The 21,975-nt window shown below is 39.9% G+C and overlaps 1 protein-coding gene across 2 annotated transcripts in view; it reads right to left on the reverse strand.

Moving 5' to 3' along the window:
* Nucleotides 1-1,560: 1,560 nt before the first annotated feature.
* The window catches only part of LOC126365846 (queuine tRNA-ribosyltransferase accessory subunit 2-like), a 97,182-nt gene continuing 76,767 nt past the window's right edge, over nt 1,561-21,975 (reverse strand). For both annotated transcript variants that reach the window (XM_050008488.1, XM_050008487.1), the window contains exons 7-9: nt 16,159-16,362; nt 8,216-8,341; nt 1,561-4,493 (exon numbers count right to left, since the gene is read on the reverse strand). In XM_050008488.1, the coding sequence (XP_049864445.1) occupies nt 4,391-4,493; nt 8,216-8,341; nt 16,159-16,362 (433 nt within the window). In that variant the 3' untranslated portion in view covers nt 1,561-4,390. The remainder of the gene's footprint in view (nt 4,494-8,215; nt 8,342-16,158; nt 16,363-21,975) is intronic.

A 21,975-nucleotide genomic window follows, 5' to 3' on the forward strand; every position in this document is an offset into this window, starting at 1 on the left:
GTTTGTCTGGCCTCTCAACAGATACCCCTCCGTTGTGGTTGCACCTACGGTATGGCTATCTGTATCGCTGAGGCACGCAAGCCTCCCCACCAACGGCAAGGTCCATGGTTCATGGGCGGAAGGTTATATTCATATAAAGATAAAATTCAGTGTTAGCTTCCTGTGTACATCATTATCCATACTGATGTTGTAAATCAACTTGCATATATTCACTCATCCTTTTTGCGTGCCTGTCAATGACTCAATGCCTCTATTTGGTGAGTAGTCTGCTTCACTCCTCAGTTATTTACATCTTCACACATATTAGACTTTAAAGATTACAATGTTTAATAATCACACCACAATTCAGTGAAAATGTAGACAACTGAAACAGATGTGCCGAGTGGCTGTGCAGTGAATATGATGTGGGCAATGTGACAGATGACAAACAATGTGCATGCATGCCAAGAAACTAATGATAACTTAATGAAAATTTGCAAATGGCTTACAAGTTTCAAGAATCCTTATATCACTTATCACCCACTCATTACAAAGTCTTCAAGGTTCCTTGGAAGGAAGTATGTTGAGGAGTGCAAGAAATTGTTGACTCCTGGTCAGGTCTCTAAACTCAGAATGACACTGCAAATGGTTAGGCTCCTTTAGGTTTTAAGGGAGCACAGGAACACAGAAATTAAGCCACAATTGCGTTAGTTTTTGTTATTCTTGCATATCCAAATTTCAGCTATAAATAGCCATCTTCACTGCATTTCAGTGGGTTACAGTCCAAGAAATTCACGGCAGTACATGCCACCATATGACCTTATTGATTTATAGGCAGAACGAAACTTTAGGTTTCATGTGGTTTTGTCATTGGTGTAGAAAATTTCTTTTTAGGCATTGCCAACATTTTAATACCACATTGCTCTACTGTGTCATTAAGTTTAATAATATATGTTTGACATATTCCAGTCAGCTGACATTATTTTTGCTTTTTATGTGCACAATATGTTATCCATTGCAGAGATATATTATTTCATCTTCAGACATACATATGACTGTCCAATTAGTCATCTATGGAATACAGCAAGCAAATAAATATTGCTGTATTCCATAAATAATTAATTTGATGATCATATGAGTCTCTGAAGATGCAGTTACAGAACTCTAATACAGTGGGCACATAGACAACAAAAAACAGACACATCTGAATGAACATGTGAAATAAAAATGTAATAAATATACAACATAATATAAATGTAATGGACACAAGTTGAATGCCCAAGAATTTCATTTGGCAAAATGGATTACCCTAAAATAAAAGCTCCTTTAATGTACTTATATACGTGTAATTGAGACACTTTCTCTACCTCACCGGGCATATTGTATATCACTTGCCCATTCATATGTATATTGTATAAAATCACAACATGATTAAATAAAATTAAATAAATCTACCTTACTTTTTGTGAATGGCTATGAATTTGTGAATAATTTTAAGATTTCTTTATTCTGTTCATTAATGCATGTATAAGGCTTTATTCCTCGTGTACTGCTTTTTGTGCATATTTATGAGTAGTTGGCTTCTTTCAATATTTTTTAAACATTTTGCAGCTGTCATCTTCAACTGAAAATGTTTCACTTACACATGATTGGAAAATCATTGTTTACCCAGAGGAAATAATTAATCAGAATTCTTGCATAGAGTGAAAAACAAAAGAACATATATACTGATGAAGTAATTTATACAGGAGACAAAACATCTGAAATCACTTTGTCTACATAAGAACATGACAATGAGGTTGTATGCATTTTAAAAATTTGGTCTTGTCCATAACGAAATGAACCACTCATGTTAGTTGGTAGAATACACTAAAAGAGAAGAGGCTAATATAGAATCATATTCAACTTCATAAGGCAATGAACATATAATTATTACTTTTACAATAACAGAAAGCAAAAATGAGATTGGAATTTTACCTAGAATCAACCCATCTGCATATACGAAATATTCTACTACCAGAACAGACATGGACAGGGGATCACCCAAGCGGAGACATGAGCTGCAAATGGGGAAATCCTTTGAGACGAGAGACTTTGACAAAGGACAGATTTTTACTACGCAGAGTTTGTGAACAAGTATCTCGAAAATGGCAAAGCTGGTCGAACTTTCACATGCTACTGTCATGAACATCTACAGAAAGAGGTAGAAGGACAGTGAAACTAACGCTAGGGGCTAAATGATTGAACGTCCATAACTCTTTACAGAACATGGGGTTCAGAGGCTTGTCCACTCTGTAAATTGATCTGTGGCATCTCTGCTGAAAGATCACAATGCTGGTGCATGCATATATGTTTTGGAGTACACTGCTCCTCATACACTGTTGAACAAGGAACTCCACAGTAGACCAGCCCTATATTTCACATGTTGAACCAACGGCATCATCAATTATGATTGCACTGGGCATGGGACCATCAGGATTCAACCATCAATCAATGGAAACATGTCGACTCTTCAGGTGAATCACATTTTTACTATACTAGGTTGATGGTAATCTCCACAAACGCCATCATCAAAGTGAAACAGCAGCTCAAAACATGCACTGTGCCATGGTGGGAGCATGGGAGACATTCTCCTGCACTTGAATGGGACCTATGGTAGTAATTGAAGACACGCTGACAGCTGCAAACCACTGATATCCCTTCATGCTTGATGTCTTTCCCAACCGTGATGTCATCTTTCATCAGTATAACTGTTCATGTCTTGGAGCCATAACCTTTCTACAGTGGTTTGGAGAGCATTACAGTTGAGCTCACACTGATGTCTTGGTGACTAAATTCATCTGATGTAAATCCTACGGGGCCTATTTGGTCGATGTTAGGCACCACCATTGCACACACAAATCAGCAGCCTGTTATTTACGTGAAATACATAATCTGTGTGATGCCACATACCTCAACATGCCTACCCACAGTTGGACCCTGATTTGCAGAATCAAGGATGTATGTTGTTACAAAAATGGATAAACAAGTTACTGAGCATGTGGTCATAAAGTTTCGGCTCATCGGTGTATGTTGTAGAAGAATATGCCTGCACTATAAATTTTTGAGGGTCTGCTAACAGTGCACTTGATCTAGTTATTTCTCAAATGTACTATTCACCTTTACTGTAGCTTGTCTTCCTGAACCACTACACACACACACACACACACACACACACACACACACACACACACACACAATGTTCATCAAATAAATGATTTTAGTGCTCTTTTTTAAGTACAACATAATGCTCACGAAAAGCCAAACTAATTTACTTATTCTGTTTATACTCCAATTAAAATTACTGTTCGATTGACATTTCGGCGAGTCGACTTGAAGAGGGCAAGCCGAGATCCAATTGTAGTTCTTTCTCGAGCGCCACATGCTTGCTGTGTTGCCTGCTCTGTAGGTACATGCAGCACCTTGTGATGTGTTGCTGGCAGCATGCCGGCAACACTGCCCCCCACAATTACAATCTGTCAGTCACAAGGTAATTTTAATCAGAGTATACAACATAAGTGACTGTTACAAAAATGGTATAAGGAATTTATGCACTTGTCTTCATTTTTCAATGGTTTGTATTTTGGTGATATTACAATTAAATTATAATCGGTCTGACTTTTGTCTTCACATCAGTGGAGAGAACAGGCCCATACTAACAACACAAATGTCTCATACATTTCTTGTGTTTGTAATACTGTTACTTTCAAATCACATCAATACCTAACTCGTAAACTGTGCATAAACCACAAAATCAATAATCGGTTGCAATCATTCTTCAGCTTATAACTTTATGGTCAGTGCTTCAGTACAAAATTGTTTTAATAAAATAGTGTACAATTGCTGAAACATTTTAGATGCAACCAATCTTACATTATTGTAATTACATAGGAATGTTTGCAATTAAGTATAATAAAGATCAAGTCTGTGACACATGCCCGTCACCCAGCTACTGGCCTAACTGCAGCAGAATTCAGAATTTCTCTGCCACGGCACTAGGAGGGGAAGGGCCCCAGGCTCATTGCCTTGGCCACCTTTTACCCCCAAGAAAGAACCCCTGTACTCATTTGATAGCAGGCTTGGTGGACCTAGGGCCATCCTGGAAGGACTAGAATCAGGAAAAATCCCCACTTCTACCTGTAATCAAATCCGAGAACTCCAGGGCCAAAGTGTCTAATGCCTAGACCACCATGACCACTATTAAGTAAGTGTAATACAATAATTTAAAACAGAGGAACATAAAAATGTGATGTTTCATTATAATATAGTTACAACTTAAGAAAAGAGTGATGTACTAAAATTATTGTACAAATTTGGTGTCACTTTTTATAACGTATAAAAATAGGAACAGTTACTTCATGGAAATGCCAGTTTACATTTTTAACTTTATGTTATTTCTTAGCAATTCAAGGTCTCCTTTTGTAACAGCAGTTCTTATGCTTCTGAAAAACGCCAAGTAGTGGTGCATATTGTGCCTGAAAAAACACAGTTAAAACATTTTTAGTAAAAAAAAGTGAAAATGTCAAAAAATGGCAAATGAAAGAAAGCATAATATAATTACTATTCTAAATGGATTAACTTGATATGTTACCAGTCACCTCGTCACATCAGAATATTTTTGTTTCTGCACCATGCCCCAGGAACAGACAGACAATTTGAAACATTTGCCGAATGCATCCTCCTCCCCCAAATAGTGGTTTGGTAATTCCTATGTTGCAAGCAGCAGTTCATGGCCTTCAGTGTATGTGGTGTCACAACAGCAGAGAGATGAAACTTCCTGGCAGTCAAAACTGTGTGCCAGACGGACACAAATCTGTGACCATTGCTTTTTACTGATTGTACTCTACCAAATGAGTAATGTAAGAAGCACAAAACATGACCTGCCATCACAGCAGAATACCTCATCTCCTACCTTCCAAACTTCACAGAGTGAAAAATCATGCAAGAAGATGTTTGCTGAACAGTGGTGTTGATCCAATGAGAATGTTTTTAAAATCATATTAATGGCACAGACAGTACACGGATTCTCGTTCACTTATTTTTTCTTACCTTCAATTTGTATTATATCAGAACTTATCTTTTTGCATTTTGTTTCTTCTTCCTGTTTACTACTTCCACGTTTTCCCAAATTTCTTTTTTGTCTTCACATGTACGTTCACTCTGCCAGGTGCTTGCTTCTTAAGTAATTTACAGTGTAACACTTTCAGAACAATTTTTTGTTGCTAACAAGTTACTTAATTTCACTCTAGTCCTGTTCTTCTGGGTCTCCCTAGCCTAGGTGACTTTACCATTTAACCACTGAAAGTATCATTTACATAACACAAACAAAACAAAACATAAGGATATGTCACTTTTAAGACTAAACTCAAGCTGGTTGATCTACTAAATCATGAACCTACGTGAATTAAAAGTGCTGCCGACAATATTGTGGCAAAAGTTTTATGAGATTTTTGAGTTGACTAACTGTTTTGTGGAGCAGAAGCCAGTGCATTTTTGTCACATTAACTGAACATAAAATATGATACTGTGAAATTTTTGCTGCAGTTGATGAAAGAAGTTCAAAATAATAATACTGCTAAATGATATAATCCGAAAGACCAACTCCAAAATGACATGGAAGTTCTTTCTGAATTTATGACTGCTGGTGCCCGAATAGAAGTCAATACAAACATTTTGTCATCAATCTCAAAAAAGGGACACAATATGAAAGAAAACATGGAGAAGGTGTTCATTTGTTTGTTTGAAGAAAATTGTGTTAAGATATTTACTACAAGAGAATGAACCAGAGCTTTTACCAGGATGTTATGAAAAATTGTTAAAAAAGGTATGTGACACAGTTAGAGCCTTAGTTCCATGGCCAAGTGGGAATTGCCTGCTTCAAGACATCATCATCTTGTCCAACACAGATCTACAAATTCAACAGTTTTGGCAGAAAACAACATCTGCGATTTTTCATCCACCATATTCTCTGAACCTTGCCCCTACTGACATTTTTTTATCCCTGACCCTATGGCTCGCACTAGACACATCAAAGACGACTCTCAGGATGCCTTTGCATCTAATTCACCAACTATACTTAGAACCCACCATTTACAAGCAGATATATGCTACTAGGAATGCTTATGATGTCACTACCTTTAGTGTCAAATATGAGCATTTATTTAAGGATCTTGTTATCTTCTATGACTATAAATTTGTATTTGTTTTTAGCTAATAGATCACTATTTTGTTAATTTGGGAAAATTTGAAGAAAATCTTCAGTAGTTTTCTGGCAGTGGAAAAGTCATTGGAACTGGAGCACAGCATCAAATGAACATTACCTGGAAGTATCAAACAATGGAAAATCCAGGATGGAATGTAACAATATTATGAGACGGAAAGTTGCCACTCACCATATAGCAGAGATACTGAGTCGCGATAGGCACAGCAAAAAGATTTTCACATTTAAAGCTTTCGGCCAATGGCCTTTTTCAACAATAGACACACATATGCACGCGCGCGCGCACACACACACACACACTCTTGCAAATCCAACTCACACACACGACTGTAGTCTCAGGCAACTGAAACCACACTGCCAGCATCTCCGCTATATGGTGAGTGGCAACTTTCCTTCTCATAATATTGTTATCTGGAAGTATAATTTGTAAAATAAAATCACATTTTCTTTAAACATTCCAATGATTTGCAGTGTCTTCCTCATGTGTCTAATGCTACCACCTACTGAATAGAAGTATTTTTTTGTAAATGTTAAAAAGACACGCAAGAACAGCCAGTCTCATAATAATAATAATAATAATAATAATAATAATAATAATAATAATGGCTAAGAAAAGGCAATATATACAGTGAGATGGAAGGATTCACAATTGCAATACAGGATCAAACAATAAACACCAGATATTACAGCAGGCATATATACCACAACAGATATATGCAGACTTTGCAAACAACAAATAGAAACAGTAGATCACATCACAAGCGGATGTACAATACTAGAAAATACAGACTACACCAGAAGACATGACAATGTAGCAAAAATAATACATCAACAACTTGCCATACAACATAAACTAATAAAACACCACGATCCCACATACAAGTATGCACCACAAAATGTACTCGAGAATGATGACTACAAATTATACTGGAACAGAACCATTATAACAGATAAAACAACACCACATAACAAACCTGACATCATACTCACCAATAAAAAGAAGAAATTTACACAACTAATCGAAATATCCATACCCAATACAACAAATATACAGAAAGTAACAGGAGACAAAATTGAAAAATACATCCAATGGGCTGAGGAAGTCAAGGACATGTGGCATCAGGATAAAGTTGACATTATACCAATTATGCTATCAACTACAGGAGTCATACCACACCATATTCACCAGTACATCAATGCAATACAGCTACATCCAAACATACATATACAGCTACAGAAATCTGTAATTATTTATACATGTTCAATTACCCGAAAGTTCCTACATGCAATGTAACATATACTGTATAGTTAAAAGGAAGTCACACTTGATCAAAGTCCATGTCACTTTCCATTTTTAACCAGACATAATGTCTGAGAAAGGAAAGATGATGATGATAATAATGATAATAATAATAATAATTATTATTATTATTATTATTTCACTTCAATGGAACCACTTTTATTGAGTGATAGTAGTTTTTGCACCAACATATATACAGATAGCATCTGCATTATTACAAAAAATTATCATACTTATAAGAAACTACAGGTATACACCAGATGGTGTAAAAATCTTACACCAACTAAATAACAAACCCCATGTGTACCATTCACTGAAATTTGTAATAATTATAAAAGGAGATAGCTCTCTGAGCCAATTATTTCTTCTACATTTATAATCATTTCAAATTTCAGTGAATGGTGCATGTGGAGCTCTGTTATTTAGCTGATGTAAGATTTTTACCACATCCAGTATATACCTGTAGTTTCTCATAAATATGATAAATTTTTATACATCTTGTGCTGCTTTCCTTGAAAATATTACAGGGGAATATGGAAACCTTGGGATCAATTTGAGTTCCTAAGAGAGCAGATCATAGGGACCTGAACACTCGTCAGCAGGCAGATAATACAGAATCTTACCATCCAAAGTGCAATGTACAGAAAACATTAACTAATGAGTAAGATGATACTCACACTGATAACAGTACTGGTGCAAGCAGCTCATTGGTCATTAATAGATGATGTATGTAGGCTCTTGTGTGCTTTTTGCAGCAAAGGCACTGACAAGACGCTACCACAGGCTCGAAATCTTCACGAAACCTGGTCAGAATCACATTTCAATAAAACAGTCTTGGATACAAAAAATAAGGGAAAAGGAAATAAATGTGGTGTCTTTGAGATCAATTCAGTTTTCATTTGAGAAAAATATGTCAATTAAGTATGAAACACTAATATCAGATATTATATACTAGCTTCCCCCCCCCCCCCCCCTCTCTCTCTCTCTCTCTCTATTAGAATTATCGCTGAGGATCTGGGTTCCAGTTCAATAGGTCAGATAGGTCAGGCAACACTTATGACAGGGTAGATCAGACTTTGGACCTTACACTTCTTAACAGCTTGTTGGGACATCAGCAAGGACTCAAACCATTGTTTTATCATTATGAATGAGTACACCAACTGCTGAACAAAAATAAAGCTCTGCTATTGTAATTTATTTTTTAGTGTGATGCTGTTCATGGATTTTAATATATGCTTAGGTTGTGTCCTGCAATACAAAGTAGCTCCCTTGTTGTGGTGCCATTGTTTAAATTAACTGTTCTGCATGTATTCAGTATCTTAGTCTCATAACTGCCCCATGTGCAGAAAAGGGCCAAAAAAGGACACAGAGAAGACAATTAGCACAAATAACTTTTATAAGTTTCTATGCTTTATCTGGAAACTGAATAATCTAATCTTTTAACATACAATTTGATTTAACTGAAAAATGGTAGAGTTATATGGAACTGGTATAAAAATGAGACAGCTATTATTACTGGTAGAAAAACTGTATAAATGGAGATACAGATTCATTAATGCATATGACAAGCCCATTTGCTATTACTTATCACCTTTAATTTGTATCTTTTGTAAGTCCAATCAAAATCACTGAAGACATCACAACAGAATAAATGCTAGTGATAAAAGAATAGCTATCTTGAGAGATGTTAATGATGCTCCTGTTCTTGTTGAGGAAACCAAAATGGATGACACAATCAAGCTAAAAAAATGCATTTTGAAACTTAAATACAGCTAAAACAAATATGGTGGCCTGTGATAGAAGAAGAGCAAATTAAAGATAAGAATTAATACTGTAAATAAATTCCTGGAGGAGGCTGATTAACGTACATGTATAAGGAATATGACAGTCATGAATAGTTAAGCAACATTAACTTACAGAAAATAATGAAAAATAGAACAGAGGAGTGAATTAGAATTGTTCATTTGATCTCCAACAATTTTTCTTAAATATTCCTATACAGCAGCCAAGAAATTAACAATGATGCTTTGAAAGTTGAAACAGAAAGGAAGCTACATTCATCTGAGTAATGGTACTACAAAACTGTGAAAGAGAAAACATGGATTTACAACAAATAGAAAGTGGTTTTTCAAAAATTGGGTGTAAGCTGAAGCCTACTGAAATCCACTGTAACCAAATAACGAGCTTTAGTGGTTTTCTAGACACATAACACATTGTTTAAAAACACTAACCCACAAACATCCTAACCACAAGAAAACAAAGAGAAGGCTGCAGCAATTGTGCGATCTGGAGCAAAGTATAAGAGACAAAGGAGGCAACAATTATGAAAAACTGAAGAGAAATAAGAAGAGTGGAGAGCTATCATAAATCAATCTTTGGATTGATCACTACCAATGTGACTGCAGATAGTGCATCAGTTAACCAAAGATCCATAAATGTGTGCATCCACAAAGACATCAATCCTAATATTTTTTTTTTTAAGTCAATTACATATCTTTCCTTCAGGAGGCAAAGAGAGAAGCTGGAGACAGAAATGGGGAGATGAAAATTTGTAAAAGAAAGGGAGGGTTCATCACATCAACACTGACTGAAACAAACAAGTTTTCAGGAGTTTGAGTTCAATATCAATAATTTTTGTACATTGAAATTTCCTGGAAGAATGAAACTGTGTGCTATACCAGGATTCAAAACCAGAATTTTGTCCTTAGCATGAAATGCTCTTTCCGATTAACCTTTCCAACCATAACTCACAGCCTGACATTAATACTTTATGTCTGCTGTAATTTCTCTCCTAGTTTCCAAACATCAAAGAAGCTCTCCTGCATACCTTGCAGAACTAGGACTACTTAAGTCAAGTCAGTGTAAGTTGATGCCTGACAGCTGGAAGCACTGTTGCAAGCTTTCAGCTGTGAAGTGCCGATGGCTTGGGCGAAAACAACAGCCATCTATAAAGATCCACCAACAATGAGGCACTGCCACAGAGATATTTACAAAATCACATAACTTGACTGGTTGCAGTAGGCGAACAAAGCTGCTATGTCCAGCCCAATGCTGCTGTCAGGGATCTTCTTACAGTGACATGACTACAGCCACAACCTGTATAGCTGTGCCTGAAATCTTAATCAGTAAAAGAGCAGTGGCTCTAGAAGGCAAGATCAAGGATCTGCCTCTTGGTCTAGCAAGCGATTTTAATCTGACAGAAAGTTTCAAAAACACTGCACAATATGATGCAGAGTGAAAGATTTATTCTGGAACATTTTAGAGAGTTTGCTTATTCACTTCTCTTAAGAGTTTTTTTACACATGCATTATCTGTCTGTGCCAAAATCCTTCTGCTTTCAAACTGTCATCTTCACTTCCTCAGCTCTGATGTACAAAACGACTGACACTTAAGCATCGGCATCAGTGATGAATATGTACATTTGAGAGAAATACAGTATCTTATGTTTAAACATATAATAGTGACATGTTTTTTCTGTAAGGAGTATTCAGGAAAAAAGATAAAAATCTAATGAAGCAAAAAAAAAAAAAAGTTTATTCATAACCCAAAGGTTGGTTGAACACTGAACTATTTTACTAGTGGTGGTATTACTGGAGGCGGTAAGAACCCTAGTTTCCTCTGGCCTTTGAACTGGAGCACCCAGATAATTACAGGTGAACTTACAGCTTAACATGGACTCTAAACCCCAATTCACATTATATTTTCACATTAACATTTAATTACCAGAGGTGAAAGAATGATAAGTGACAGAAAAAAATCGTAAGATCACTTGGGGACTGAACCATGGACTTCTGGGATAGTTGTCTGACACTTCCCCGAAGAGTCAACAAGTCACATAAATCTAATAAAAGTGGAAGAAAACTGTTTTTATCATTCAAAAGATTGTTATTTCTCTCTGTCTACATGAGAAGCCACAATTTAAGAAAAACACTCATGTACATTACAGCTCTGGGCCTAAAAGGAGAGGTCATAGTGTTGTGACTCGCCGATCTTTCAAAGTGCCGCCGCGCAGTTACGCGCATCCTCTACATGCGGCGCTGTCTGCCAGCCATGCAGCAGCAGCGCCACCTAAGCGGCCAGCCAGCCAGCGGCCGCTAGACTCGGGCTCAGTTATGATTTGACTGTTAAAAAAGTGTAGGCACGTCTTACTCAGTTTACTTGATCTGTGACTTTCATGTATTGCGTCTTTCTTGAAATATATTTGTTCAACTTGAAGTTAGAACAATTGGTGACGAGATAGTGATTTTTCTTTTCCATAATTGACCCACATGTTTTCATGGCTACTTTAGAGCAACTATTGCAAGGTCTCATAGAACAGCAAACGCTTCTCACAAATGCGATTCGTGATTTTGTCGCGGCATCAAATGCGGGGCGTCTCTCGTCGTTGACTCTACCTCCTTTTCCTCTTTACGACAAGATGGCAGAAGACTGGTCTGATTACGAAAAACATCATTGACAGCACTTCTTGGCATTTCATGTCGTGGACGAACAAACATGCAAGTCTCTGTTCCTTTCCTCAAATGTATCAGTTGTCGCAAATGGCTCCTTTGAAAGATCCTGCATCTTTTCCTTTGCTGAAATGTTCTCACTTTTGTCCGTCTATTTTCAAAAGCAAACACATGTGGTAGCCTCTCATGTTGCCTCTTATCGTTGTCAAAAACAACCGAATCAACCTATAACGCTTGGGCTGCTGAACTTCACGGCCTCAGTAGAAAGTGTCAATTTGTTACTGAAGTTCACAAAGAATCCTACGCCAATTCCACGGTAGGGGATGCTATTATTCGATCGGCGCCCGACAAAGAAGTTAGGCAACATGGCCTTCAGTTGACAAATCAGACTCAAGATGAAGTCCTATCCATCACTCAGTCTTTTGAAATTTCTCGTGCTGCTGGAGTGCAAATAGAGGCATGGGGCAACGTTGGGGAAATACAACCTCTGTGGGATGTTGACGAAGCGTGTGGCGTGTCCCCGCTGGCCAACGTGGCCACAGTATGCTCCCAAGCGCAGCCTCGGCCTAACCGTAAACAAACCTCTAAGAAACTGCAGCAAAACCCATGGCAACTTCCTTCATGTCCGCGATGTTTTACGAAACATTCGCGAGAAGATTGTGCACAATGTTGCGCCATGTGTTACAAATGCAAAAAAGGGTCATGTGTCATCCATTTGCAAATCCCAACACATATATGATGTTCATGAACATGACGCTCATTCTGATTCTGTGTTGTCTGTCAATTGTGCATCTTCTCTTTCAGGGAAGTTATTCCCCATTGTCCAAATACTTGGTCGAGATATTCGCATGCAGGTGGATACTGGTTCTGCTGCCACTATCATCAATTCTCAGACGTATCTTCAGTTGGGTTCTCCAATCCTGTCACCTGTCACTAGACAATTACGGACTTACAATAAACAGAAGATTTCTCTCTTGGAACAATATGATGCTGAGGTATCTTACAAATCTGTCGTTCGCACTGTCCCCATATTTGTGGTCGACCATAGTAACACGGAGAATCTTTTTGGTTTCAATACCTTTCGCGTTTTTGGGTTCTCCAGAGATGACACTGTCAATATCGTCTCTGATGCTATTCCTTATGCTTAATTGGATTCCTTGTCGACGACATTTTCGTCCCTTTTTTTCTCCTGGGTTAGGCCGCGCAAACAACTTTGAAGCTCATATCACACTCAAACCCACTGCTCGGCCTAAGTTTTTTCGAGCCCGGCCCATTCCTGTGGCCCTTCGTGATCAAGTCAAATGGGAGCTGGATCGTCTCACTGCTTCAGGAGTCTTGCTTCCTGTCACTTCCTCTCCTGCTGCTTGCTAAGCCAAATGGTGATATTCGTCTCTGTGATGATTTCAAAGCCACTGTAAATGCTCAATGACACTTACCCTATGCCTCGACCTGAAGAATTGTTCACTAAACTTGCTGGAGGCCAGTATTTTTCTAAACTTGACCTGTCAGAAGCTTATCATCAACTTCCTCTCGACGCTGCTTCCGGCAGTTTCTGGTCCTTAACACGCCTTTCGGCCTCTATCAATATCAATGATTGCCATGCGGGGTTGCCAGTGCCCCTGTTCTCTTTCAGCAATTCTTGGAACAATTATTGCTCACTGTCCCTGGGTGTATAAATTACCAGGACGACATTGTTGCCACTGGCTCCACCACTGACAAACATCTTCAAAATCTTCACACACTTTTTCATGTCTTACAGACTGCCGGTCTTAAGTGTAATCTTCAGAAATCGCAATTTTTTCAGGCATCTATCACGTACGTGGGGTTTCAACTCTCTCGCGATGGTATTTGTCCGCTTCAGCAAACTGTCGCTGCAATCGATGTCCTTCCTCGCCCTACATCTGTTAAGGAACTGCAGGTCTTCTTAGGGAAAGTAGCATACTATCACAAGTTTTTACCATCTGCTGCTTAGCTGGCTCAGACGTTGCATTGCCTGTTGCATAAAAACATGCCTTTTCACTGGTCCGCGTCATGCGATGTGGCTTTCCAGAAATTGAAGACTATGCTGAAACAGGCCCCGTGCCTGGCTACTTATCGACCTGGCCAATATCTTGTTCTTGCCATGGACGCCTCTCAACACGAGGTCAGTGCAGTCCTTGCGCACCGTTTTTCTGACGGTTCTGAACAACCCATTGATTATGTCTCCAAAACACTCACGAATGGCCAACAAAAGTATTCTCAAATTGAAAAAGAAGCTTTGGCCATTATTTACTCTCTTCATAAGTTTGGTGTTTTTCTCTGTGGATCCAAATTTCATCTTGTTATGGATCACAAACCACTTGTTTCCTTGTTTCATCCATCAATGTCACATCCCAACAAGGCTGCACGCCGCCTCCAGCATTGGGCTCTTTACTTGTCTCATTTCAATTTTGAGATTCATTTCCAGCAGACGTCTCAACATGCGAATGCTGATGCACTGTCTAGCCTTCCCATGGGTCCAGATCTCGCATTCGATAGGGACGAACTTTTGTGTTTCCACCTGGATGTTGCAGAGCAGCAGGTTGTGGACGGATTCCCCATCACCAGGGACTGGCTGGCGGCTGCTACGGGTTCTGATCCTACCCTCTCTTGGATTTTACGCTGTATTCAGAAGGGTTGGCCAGATCGTCCATCCACTAAGACCTCTGATTTATTGCGGAACTACTACACTTTGCATTACCGCCTCACGGCTAGGGATGGTGTTATCCTCCTTTCCACCGAAAATGCTTCGCCGCGTGTTGTGGTACCTGCGTCTTTGCATGCTTCGGTCTTGCGCCTCCTTCACCAAGGGCAATGGGGTGTGTCTCACACAAAATCTATGGCACGCCGTCATGTGTACTGGCCCGGCACCGGCTCCGAAATCGCACACAGTCGCTGCCTGCGGCCCTTGTGCGTCACAGGCCGCCGCCCTGAAGTCATCTTTGTCACAGTGGCCTTCGCCTGAGAAGCCCTGGGAGCGTATTCATGCTGACTTTGCGGGACCTTTTTTAGGTACTTATTGGCTTCTCGTTATTGCGCCTACTCTAACTTTCCTTTCATTGTCCGTTGCACGTCGCCTACCACCGCGGCAACCACCAATACTCAAGCTCGCATTTTCTCTTTGGAAGGCCTTCCCTCTATTCTTGTTACTGATAATGGTCTGCAAATTGCCTCTTCCGATTTTGCGGATTTTTGTGCCCGTCACCGCCCCTCCGTTCCATCCACAGTCAAACAGTGAGGCTGAACAACTGGTCCACACATTTAAGGCTCAGATGAGGAAACTCCTGACTTCTTCTGAGCTCTTATATGGCCGACAGCCCCACATGCTTCTTCTTCTGCAGCCTTCCACCTCACGGCCGCGGGTGTCTTTGTTTGGCCGGTTCACTGCCGACTACCTCATATGGGTACGGGGATATGGCAGGCAGCCAAAATGGAGTCCTGGCCACATCTTATGACACTGTGGCCAATGCCTGTATGAAATCCAGATGGACACGGGTGTTGCAGTGCGTCATTCAGACCAGCTTCGGCCTCGTGTGTCGGCAACGGCTGTACGGACGCAGACACATCGCCCATGTTATAACAATCGGACTTGCTTCAACGAACAGATTGGTGCATGGGGCCCCAGCAGATTTGACCTCCACGTCTCCTGTCATCTCGACCCGTTATCATCGGGGACACTTCCATCCGTACGGGAAGCCTCCTCCTCGAGACTTTACGGCCAGTCAAACAACACCTATGGATGTTAGCAATCTACAGGCCACCTGCATCAAGACCTGTGCAAAAACTTCAAAGGGGAGAGAAGTGTTGTGACTCGCTTATCTTTCAAAGTGCGTCCTCTACATGCTGCACTGTCTGCCAGCCATGCAGTAGCATCACCACCTAAGCGGGCAGCCAGCCAGCGGCTGCTAGACTCGGACTCAGTTATGATTTGACTGTTAAAGTGTACACACGTCTTACTCTGTTTACTTTCATGTATTGCGTCTTCCCTGAAATATATTTGTTCAACTTGAAGTTATAACACGTAGTATACAGAAAAAAAGTGACAAAAGAATAACTTATATTCATATCTGAGGCACAAAACATGAAATTCGATTATTAAATAGCTGAGCAAGAATGTGTTTCATTTTAACCTAGTACAAATTACCATTACTCACCTATCATCCTTTAGAGATATTTCGTACACAGTGTCATTACTGTCATGTACACCATTTGCACCTGTGGTTGACGAATGTATGATGGCTTCTGAATCAGAGTTCAGATTTTTACAGTTTTCACCCTTGTCTGATTTTACTGCTTGCTTCTGACTATCAATATCAATACTTTTGTTAGTTTCCTCTTCCTTTATAGGTGAATCAGGACTGAAAAAAGTACATTAACTACAGTTCTAAAGAGAAAATAAAACGTAAGTACTAACATTATTTGTCAGATAGGATACAGCCTGGCTTCAGCAGTCAGAAAATGTGATCGAGTGAGATGTGTTTGCGTGAGTGTGTGTGTGTGTTTTCTGTATTTCTAACAAATGCCTAGTTGGCTGAAAGCTCACTTTCTGACAGTCTTTTTGTTGTGCCTATCTGCAACTCAGCATCTCCGTTATATGGTGAGAAGCAACACTCATTTTCATAATTTTGTTACAGTACATCTTGGATCTACCACAGTACTTAAGACATTCTTTCACTATCTCTAACTTTCCCGCTTGGTAAGTCTTGGAATCTTTGTTTTTAATATATGTCAATGTTCATATTTTTTGATTAAAAGACACCACTTACTAAAAAGTAAAAGCATTTGTTGTCGATAGGCACACATTAAAAAAGAAAACTTGCCAGCTTTCACAGTTATCCTAAGCTATATATATATATATATATATATATATATATATATATAAAAAAAAAAAAAAAACCCCAGAGACACACACACACACACACACACACACACACACACACACACACACACACACACCTATGCCCTTAAATGCTGCCACCAGAATTAACATGCCTATGATATCATTTTGGAATGCAGGAGGGAGAGATGCCAGGTATATGGACTAGCATTTTTGTAGTGGCCAGTGGGAGGCAGCACATGTTGAAGATGACATGGGGATGTGCATCGTGGGAGGTGACAGGATGATGGAAGGGGAAACTTTTGGGTGGAGGGTGTGGAGACAGTGAGGTACCTGAGACTGACACCGGGATGATTACAGTAACAGAGGATGTGTTGTAAGGATAACTCCCATCTGCATATCTGAAAGAAGCTGGTGGTGGAGGGAAGAATACAGATAGGTTAAGCATCTATTAAAACTGAGCATGTTGTGTTCAGCTCTTTGTTGAGCAACCAGATGGTCAACTTTGTTCTTGCCAACACTTTGACAGGGGCCGTTCATCCTGGTGGACAGCTGGCTGGTAGTCAACATAGCAAACTGTGTAGTTTTTGCTGCAGATTTGGTATATGACATGGCTGCTTTCATTAGTGGCTTGGCCTTTGATGGTGTAGGATAATCCTGTGGCTTGGAGTCGGGAATGGGAGTGGCATAAGGATGGACTAGCATGCTGTTTAGGTTGGGTGGGTGATGGGACACCATTTTAAGAGAGGTGGGAAGGATCTTGGATAGGATGTCTCTCATTTCAGGGCAAGATGAGAGAGAAACAAAGCCCTGGGGAAGGATGCACTTCAGCTGTTCCAGTCCAGAATGATAGTGGGTGATGACTGGGTGCTCCTTTGTAGCTGATTGGGAGGACCGGGTTGTGTGAGGGTTGGACATGGGAAGTCTGTTTGTGGGCTAGTTTTGGGTTTGGAGGGTATTTAGCTGTCTGTGAAGCCTTCAGCAAACTGGGCAAGGGAATTTTAATCACTGCAGACATGTCATTCTTGGGTGGTTAGGCTTTATAGGAGGGGTTTCTTGGTGCAGAAGGGATGACAGCTGTCAAAATGCACGTACTTTTGGTGGTTAGTGGATTTAATGTGGACAGACTCCCAATTTCTAAAGTGGAGAAACTTCTTTGCCATCAGCCTCCAACTTAATACCAACTCTGAACTTCACCTCTCCCAGTTCGTAACATCATTCAACTACAGCCCCCCCCCCCCTTCCCCCCAGCTCCCACCTAATCACTGAGGACAGCATGGCTATATAAGGACAGCAGCAGCAATCATTCGACAATCACCACTTGACAATGGCCAAGAACTTGGCTGATAGCTCATAGATTTTAAACCACTAGACATGGCTGGAAGCCCGAGAAAATATTATCAATTTCCAACAATTCCTTACCTCCAACTTCACCTTACCATCCTTCCCCACTTCCCCAGGTCCCTTCCTAAGAACACTAACCTTTAGGCAGAAGAAACGTCTGCCATACTCAACCTGAAAGCAGACCCAGACCTAGTCATCCTCCGTGCAGACAACGACTCCATACATGTCACGATGAGTCGCAATGACTACCTGACGGGAGGCCTCTGCCACTGTCTGACTCCTCTAACTGTTCTACCAGAGTGATCCCATCCTGGAAGTCGAACATAAGCTCCAATTCCTACTGAAATCCATAGGCCCCACCCAGAAACTCTCGCCTGAGTCTACCTCCCTACCCACCCCAACAACGTCCTGCACACCCACCTCCTTCATGCTCCCCAAAATCCACACACCCAACAATCCTGCAAACACCATTGTAGCTGGCTATTGTGCTCTCACTGAAAAAAATTCCATTCTTGGTGAATAATACCTCCAACCAACAGCCCGATAACTAGCCTCCAATGTCAAAGATAGTAACCACTTCCTTCACCAGGGTACCTAAAATAGGTTCTATCACTTACAAAAATAGGTTATAAAAATCAGAAAATAGGTGACCAAAATCTGACATTTTAGTGTCTAGAAAGATAAACAGGTTGACAAAAATCCACATTATATTACTATCCATGTCCATAATTACAGTCACATTAAATACCTAACACATTCTCCAGATTTTCCATTAAGAAACTGCTTCTCTTGTCTGTTAATAGCATCTTATATGCCGAGAATGAGCATTCCACGTCAACAGATGTTACCGGAGCATATTTAAATGACGGTATTAGGCTCAACGGGACAACACACTCATGTTCTGTTGATGTACCTGGTGTGTTTTTTTTTTGTTTTTTTTTGTACTATCTTTAGTTTCTCAGTAACTTTCATACCAATAGAATCGGGGTCCAAGATTTTTTCTGTTGTGCATGTAGACTGGTTTCCCTGGACACTCTAGCTAGAGCTTTAATAATAGGGACCAAAGATGCATAATGAGATTTTAGGTACACAATGTCATTGGAAATTGTTGGGTCCTTTAGAAGAAACCTCACTGGCTCCTCCTGCAATTTAAGAACAATGTTCTTAATGTCTTCCAAATACATGCTGTAATATTCCACATTGTGGGTGGTAGATAGGCTCCAGATGGCATGAGTATTGAGCATCTTTTAAAGTAGTTGGTGCTGCGGTGTGCAGAATGTTCTGTCACTGTTTGGTGGATGGTTCTGGATAAAACATCAATTTCATTCTGAACCTTATAAGAAGCAGAAATCTTCAAATCGTGAAATAACTGGATTCTTGTAGGTGCTTTAATAAAAACCTTTTTGATGGTTGAAACTAGCTTATTTACATGTGGAAAATCGAGACTTATCAGCTCAGCTACACAATTCATGGCATGGGCAAGACATAATATGGAGCAGGGCTGGGTACACTACTTTCAACAATTTAACAGCAGCAATCGTGTATGCGGCTGCATCAGTGTAGATTACAAGTTGTTTATTTTCATCTAGACTGTTGGGGAAAAGTAATTTGTGGGCTTTATTAAGCAAGCGAGCAATTGTTTCCTGGTTAGCCTTTTTTTAGTTCCTTCCTGAAGATCATATGCGGCACAGAGCGAGTGTCATGATCTAACTTTCCAACAATCAAATTAGCCACATATAGACACTTCTGCCAGTTGTCTCACTGACAGAGATCCACACGTATAAATCACTTATATCTTCCCTTATCCTGCTTAACGTATTTTTATATAAAGTATCTAAATAGTTATTTCTCAGGGTGGTTTTTGATGGAATGCTGTGGTGACAGTATTTCTCTAGAAAACTTTTGAATTGGCTATTTTCAGCTGCAATGAATGGTATATTTGCTGCAACAATGGCTCGACACAGGTCAAGACGAAATTTGTTTTTGTTTGTTGCATCTGGTTTAGTTACAAACATTTGTTTCACATCTGAATCATTTTTTTAATTTGCCTGGTGTTTAATCCCAGCAACATGCTGACTTAAGTGCGACCCCTGTTCAGAGCGTACCTAAAAACAAAAAGAAATGAGAAATACTTTGTGGAACAATCTATGTACAAGATCTACTTCACAAAATTAACCTACATTGAGGGTTTAGAAACAATATTTTTGCATTCGCGCGTATCTCGTCCAAGTTAACTTGGGAAAAACAGTGGCATCACTGTTCTCTGAGTGGGCACAGCAGATAAAAGGTTAAAATTTTACTTACGCCTTTGTTGCAAACATTGCTGTGAATAACTCTTTTGTCTGTAGATAAACCAAGACATTCTTGTAACCACTGACGAATCAGAGATAATTTGGAGCTGGCCACTTTCGGCATGCTTGACTTTCCACAAATACACTGTCGCTGTGAAATATTTCAACACACCCAAGCAGCATGTTGACCCGACTGAATGAACGCAGTGAAGGTGTTTTAAACAGGCCATTCAGATGGAGCAGGAATGCGCCGGAGGCAAATCACAAGGCTCCTCCGTGCCCTGCCGGCCCATTTGACAGTTCACAGCAAGTGACAACACTCCCCTAAGCAGGGCGGGCTGGAACAGCCTAGCGTATGCTGTCATTGTCTGACTCACAATTGGCATTCACGCATGCAAACAAATCAGTTATCATTGAATTACCTGAAGAGTATTTTTAGTCACACAAATTTTATTTGACTGGATTTTTAAAAATGAGATAGTCAGATCCTAACATGAAATTAGGTATTTTTAGGATTTTTAAAAATGAGGTACAATCAGGTTCTAACTTAAACTTAGGTATTTTAGGTACTATAAAATTACAATTTCCATTAAAATATTTGTGTAATTCTTAGCTGGGAAGACCATGAGGGAACATCAGTCATAAAAAAATTTATTTGCGTTTATTTAATGAGGTACAAAATAGGTTTTTACCTAAAATCTGAGGTCTAGTCATGACACCCTACCCATACTCCTTCACGACCTCAACGCCTTTCCCACTATCCGCTTCACATTGACCTCTTCTATGTAATGGACCACCATCCTAGACATTGACCTCCACTTCTCTCATGGCAAATCTCTGTCCACAGTAAACCCAATGATCACCAACAGTACCTGCATTTCAACAGCTGCCATCCTTTTCACACCAAAAAAACCTTTCCATATGGCTTATCCAACCATGGAAAACATATCTGCAGTGAGGAGAACTACCTTGTCCAGTACACTGAAGACCTCACAAAGGCCTTCACAGACAGGCTATACCCTCCAAATCTAGCCCACAAACAGCTTTTCTGTGCCATATCCTCACACATCCCCAAACCTCCCACAACCCACAAACATCAGCTACAAAGGAGTGGCTTCCTTGTCACCTGAAATCATCCAGGGATTTGACTATCTCTCATCTTGCCTTGAAATGATGGACATCCCACCAAGACGCTTCCCAACCCTCCTAAAGGGGTGTACCGTTGTCCCCAACCTACAAAGCACCCTAGTCCATCCCTACGCCACTCCCACTCCCAATACCCCATCACAGCAATTATATCCCTGTGGCAGACCAAGGTGCAGAACCTGCTCAATCCATTCACCCATTATTGTGGGTATTTTGCTCTAGTTTGTCACAGGATAACTCCAAAAACTGACAAGTTTTCTTTCTTTGGTGTGTGCCTTTCGACAACTTAACACTTTTCTGCTTTTCGGTAAGTGACTCCTTTAATCCAAAAGTACTTTCATTCTACAAGAACA

This window comes from Schistocerca gregaria, chromosome 4 (assembly GCF_023897955.1).
Source record: "Schistocerca gregaria isolate iqSchGreg1 chromosome 4, iqSchGreg1.2, whole genome shotgun sequence".
Taxonomy (NCBI): domain Eukaryota; kingdom Metazoa; phylum Arthropoda; class Insecta; order Orthoptera; family Acrididae; genus Schistocerca; species Schistocerca gregaria.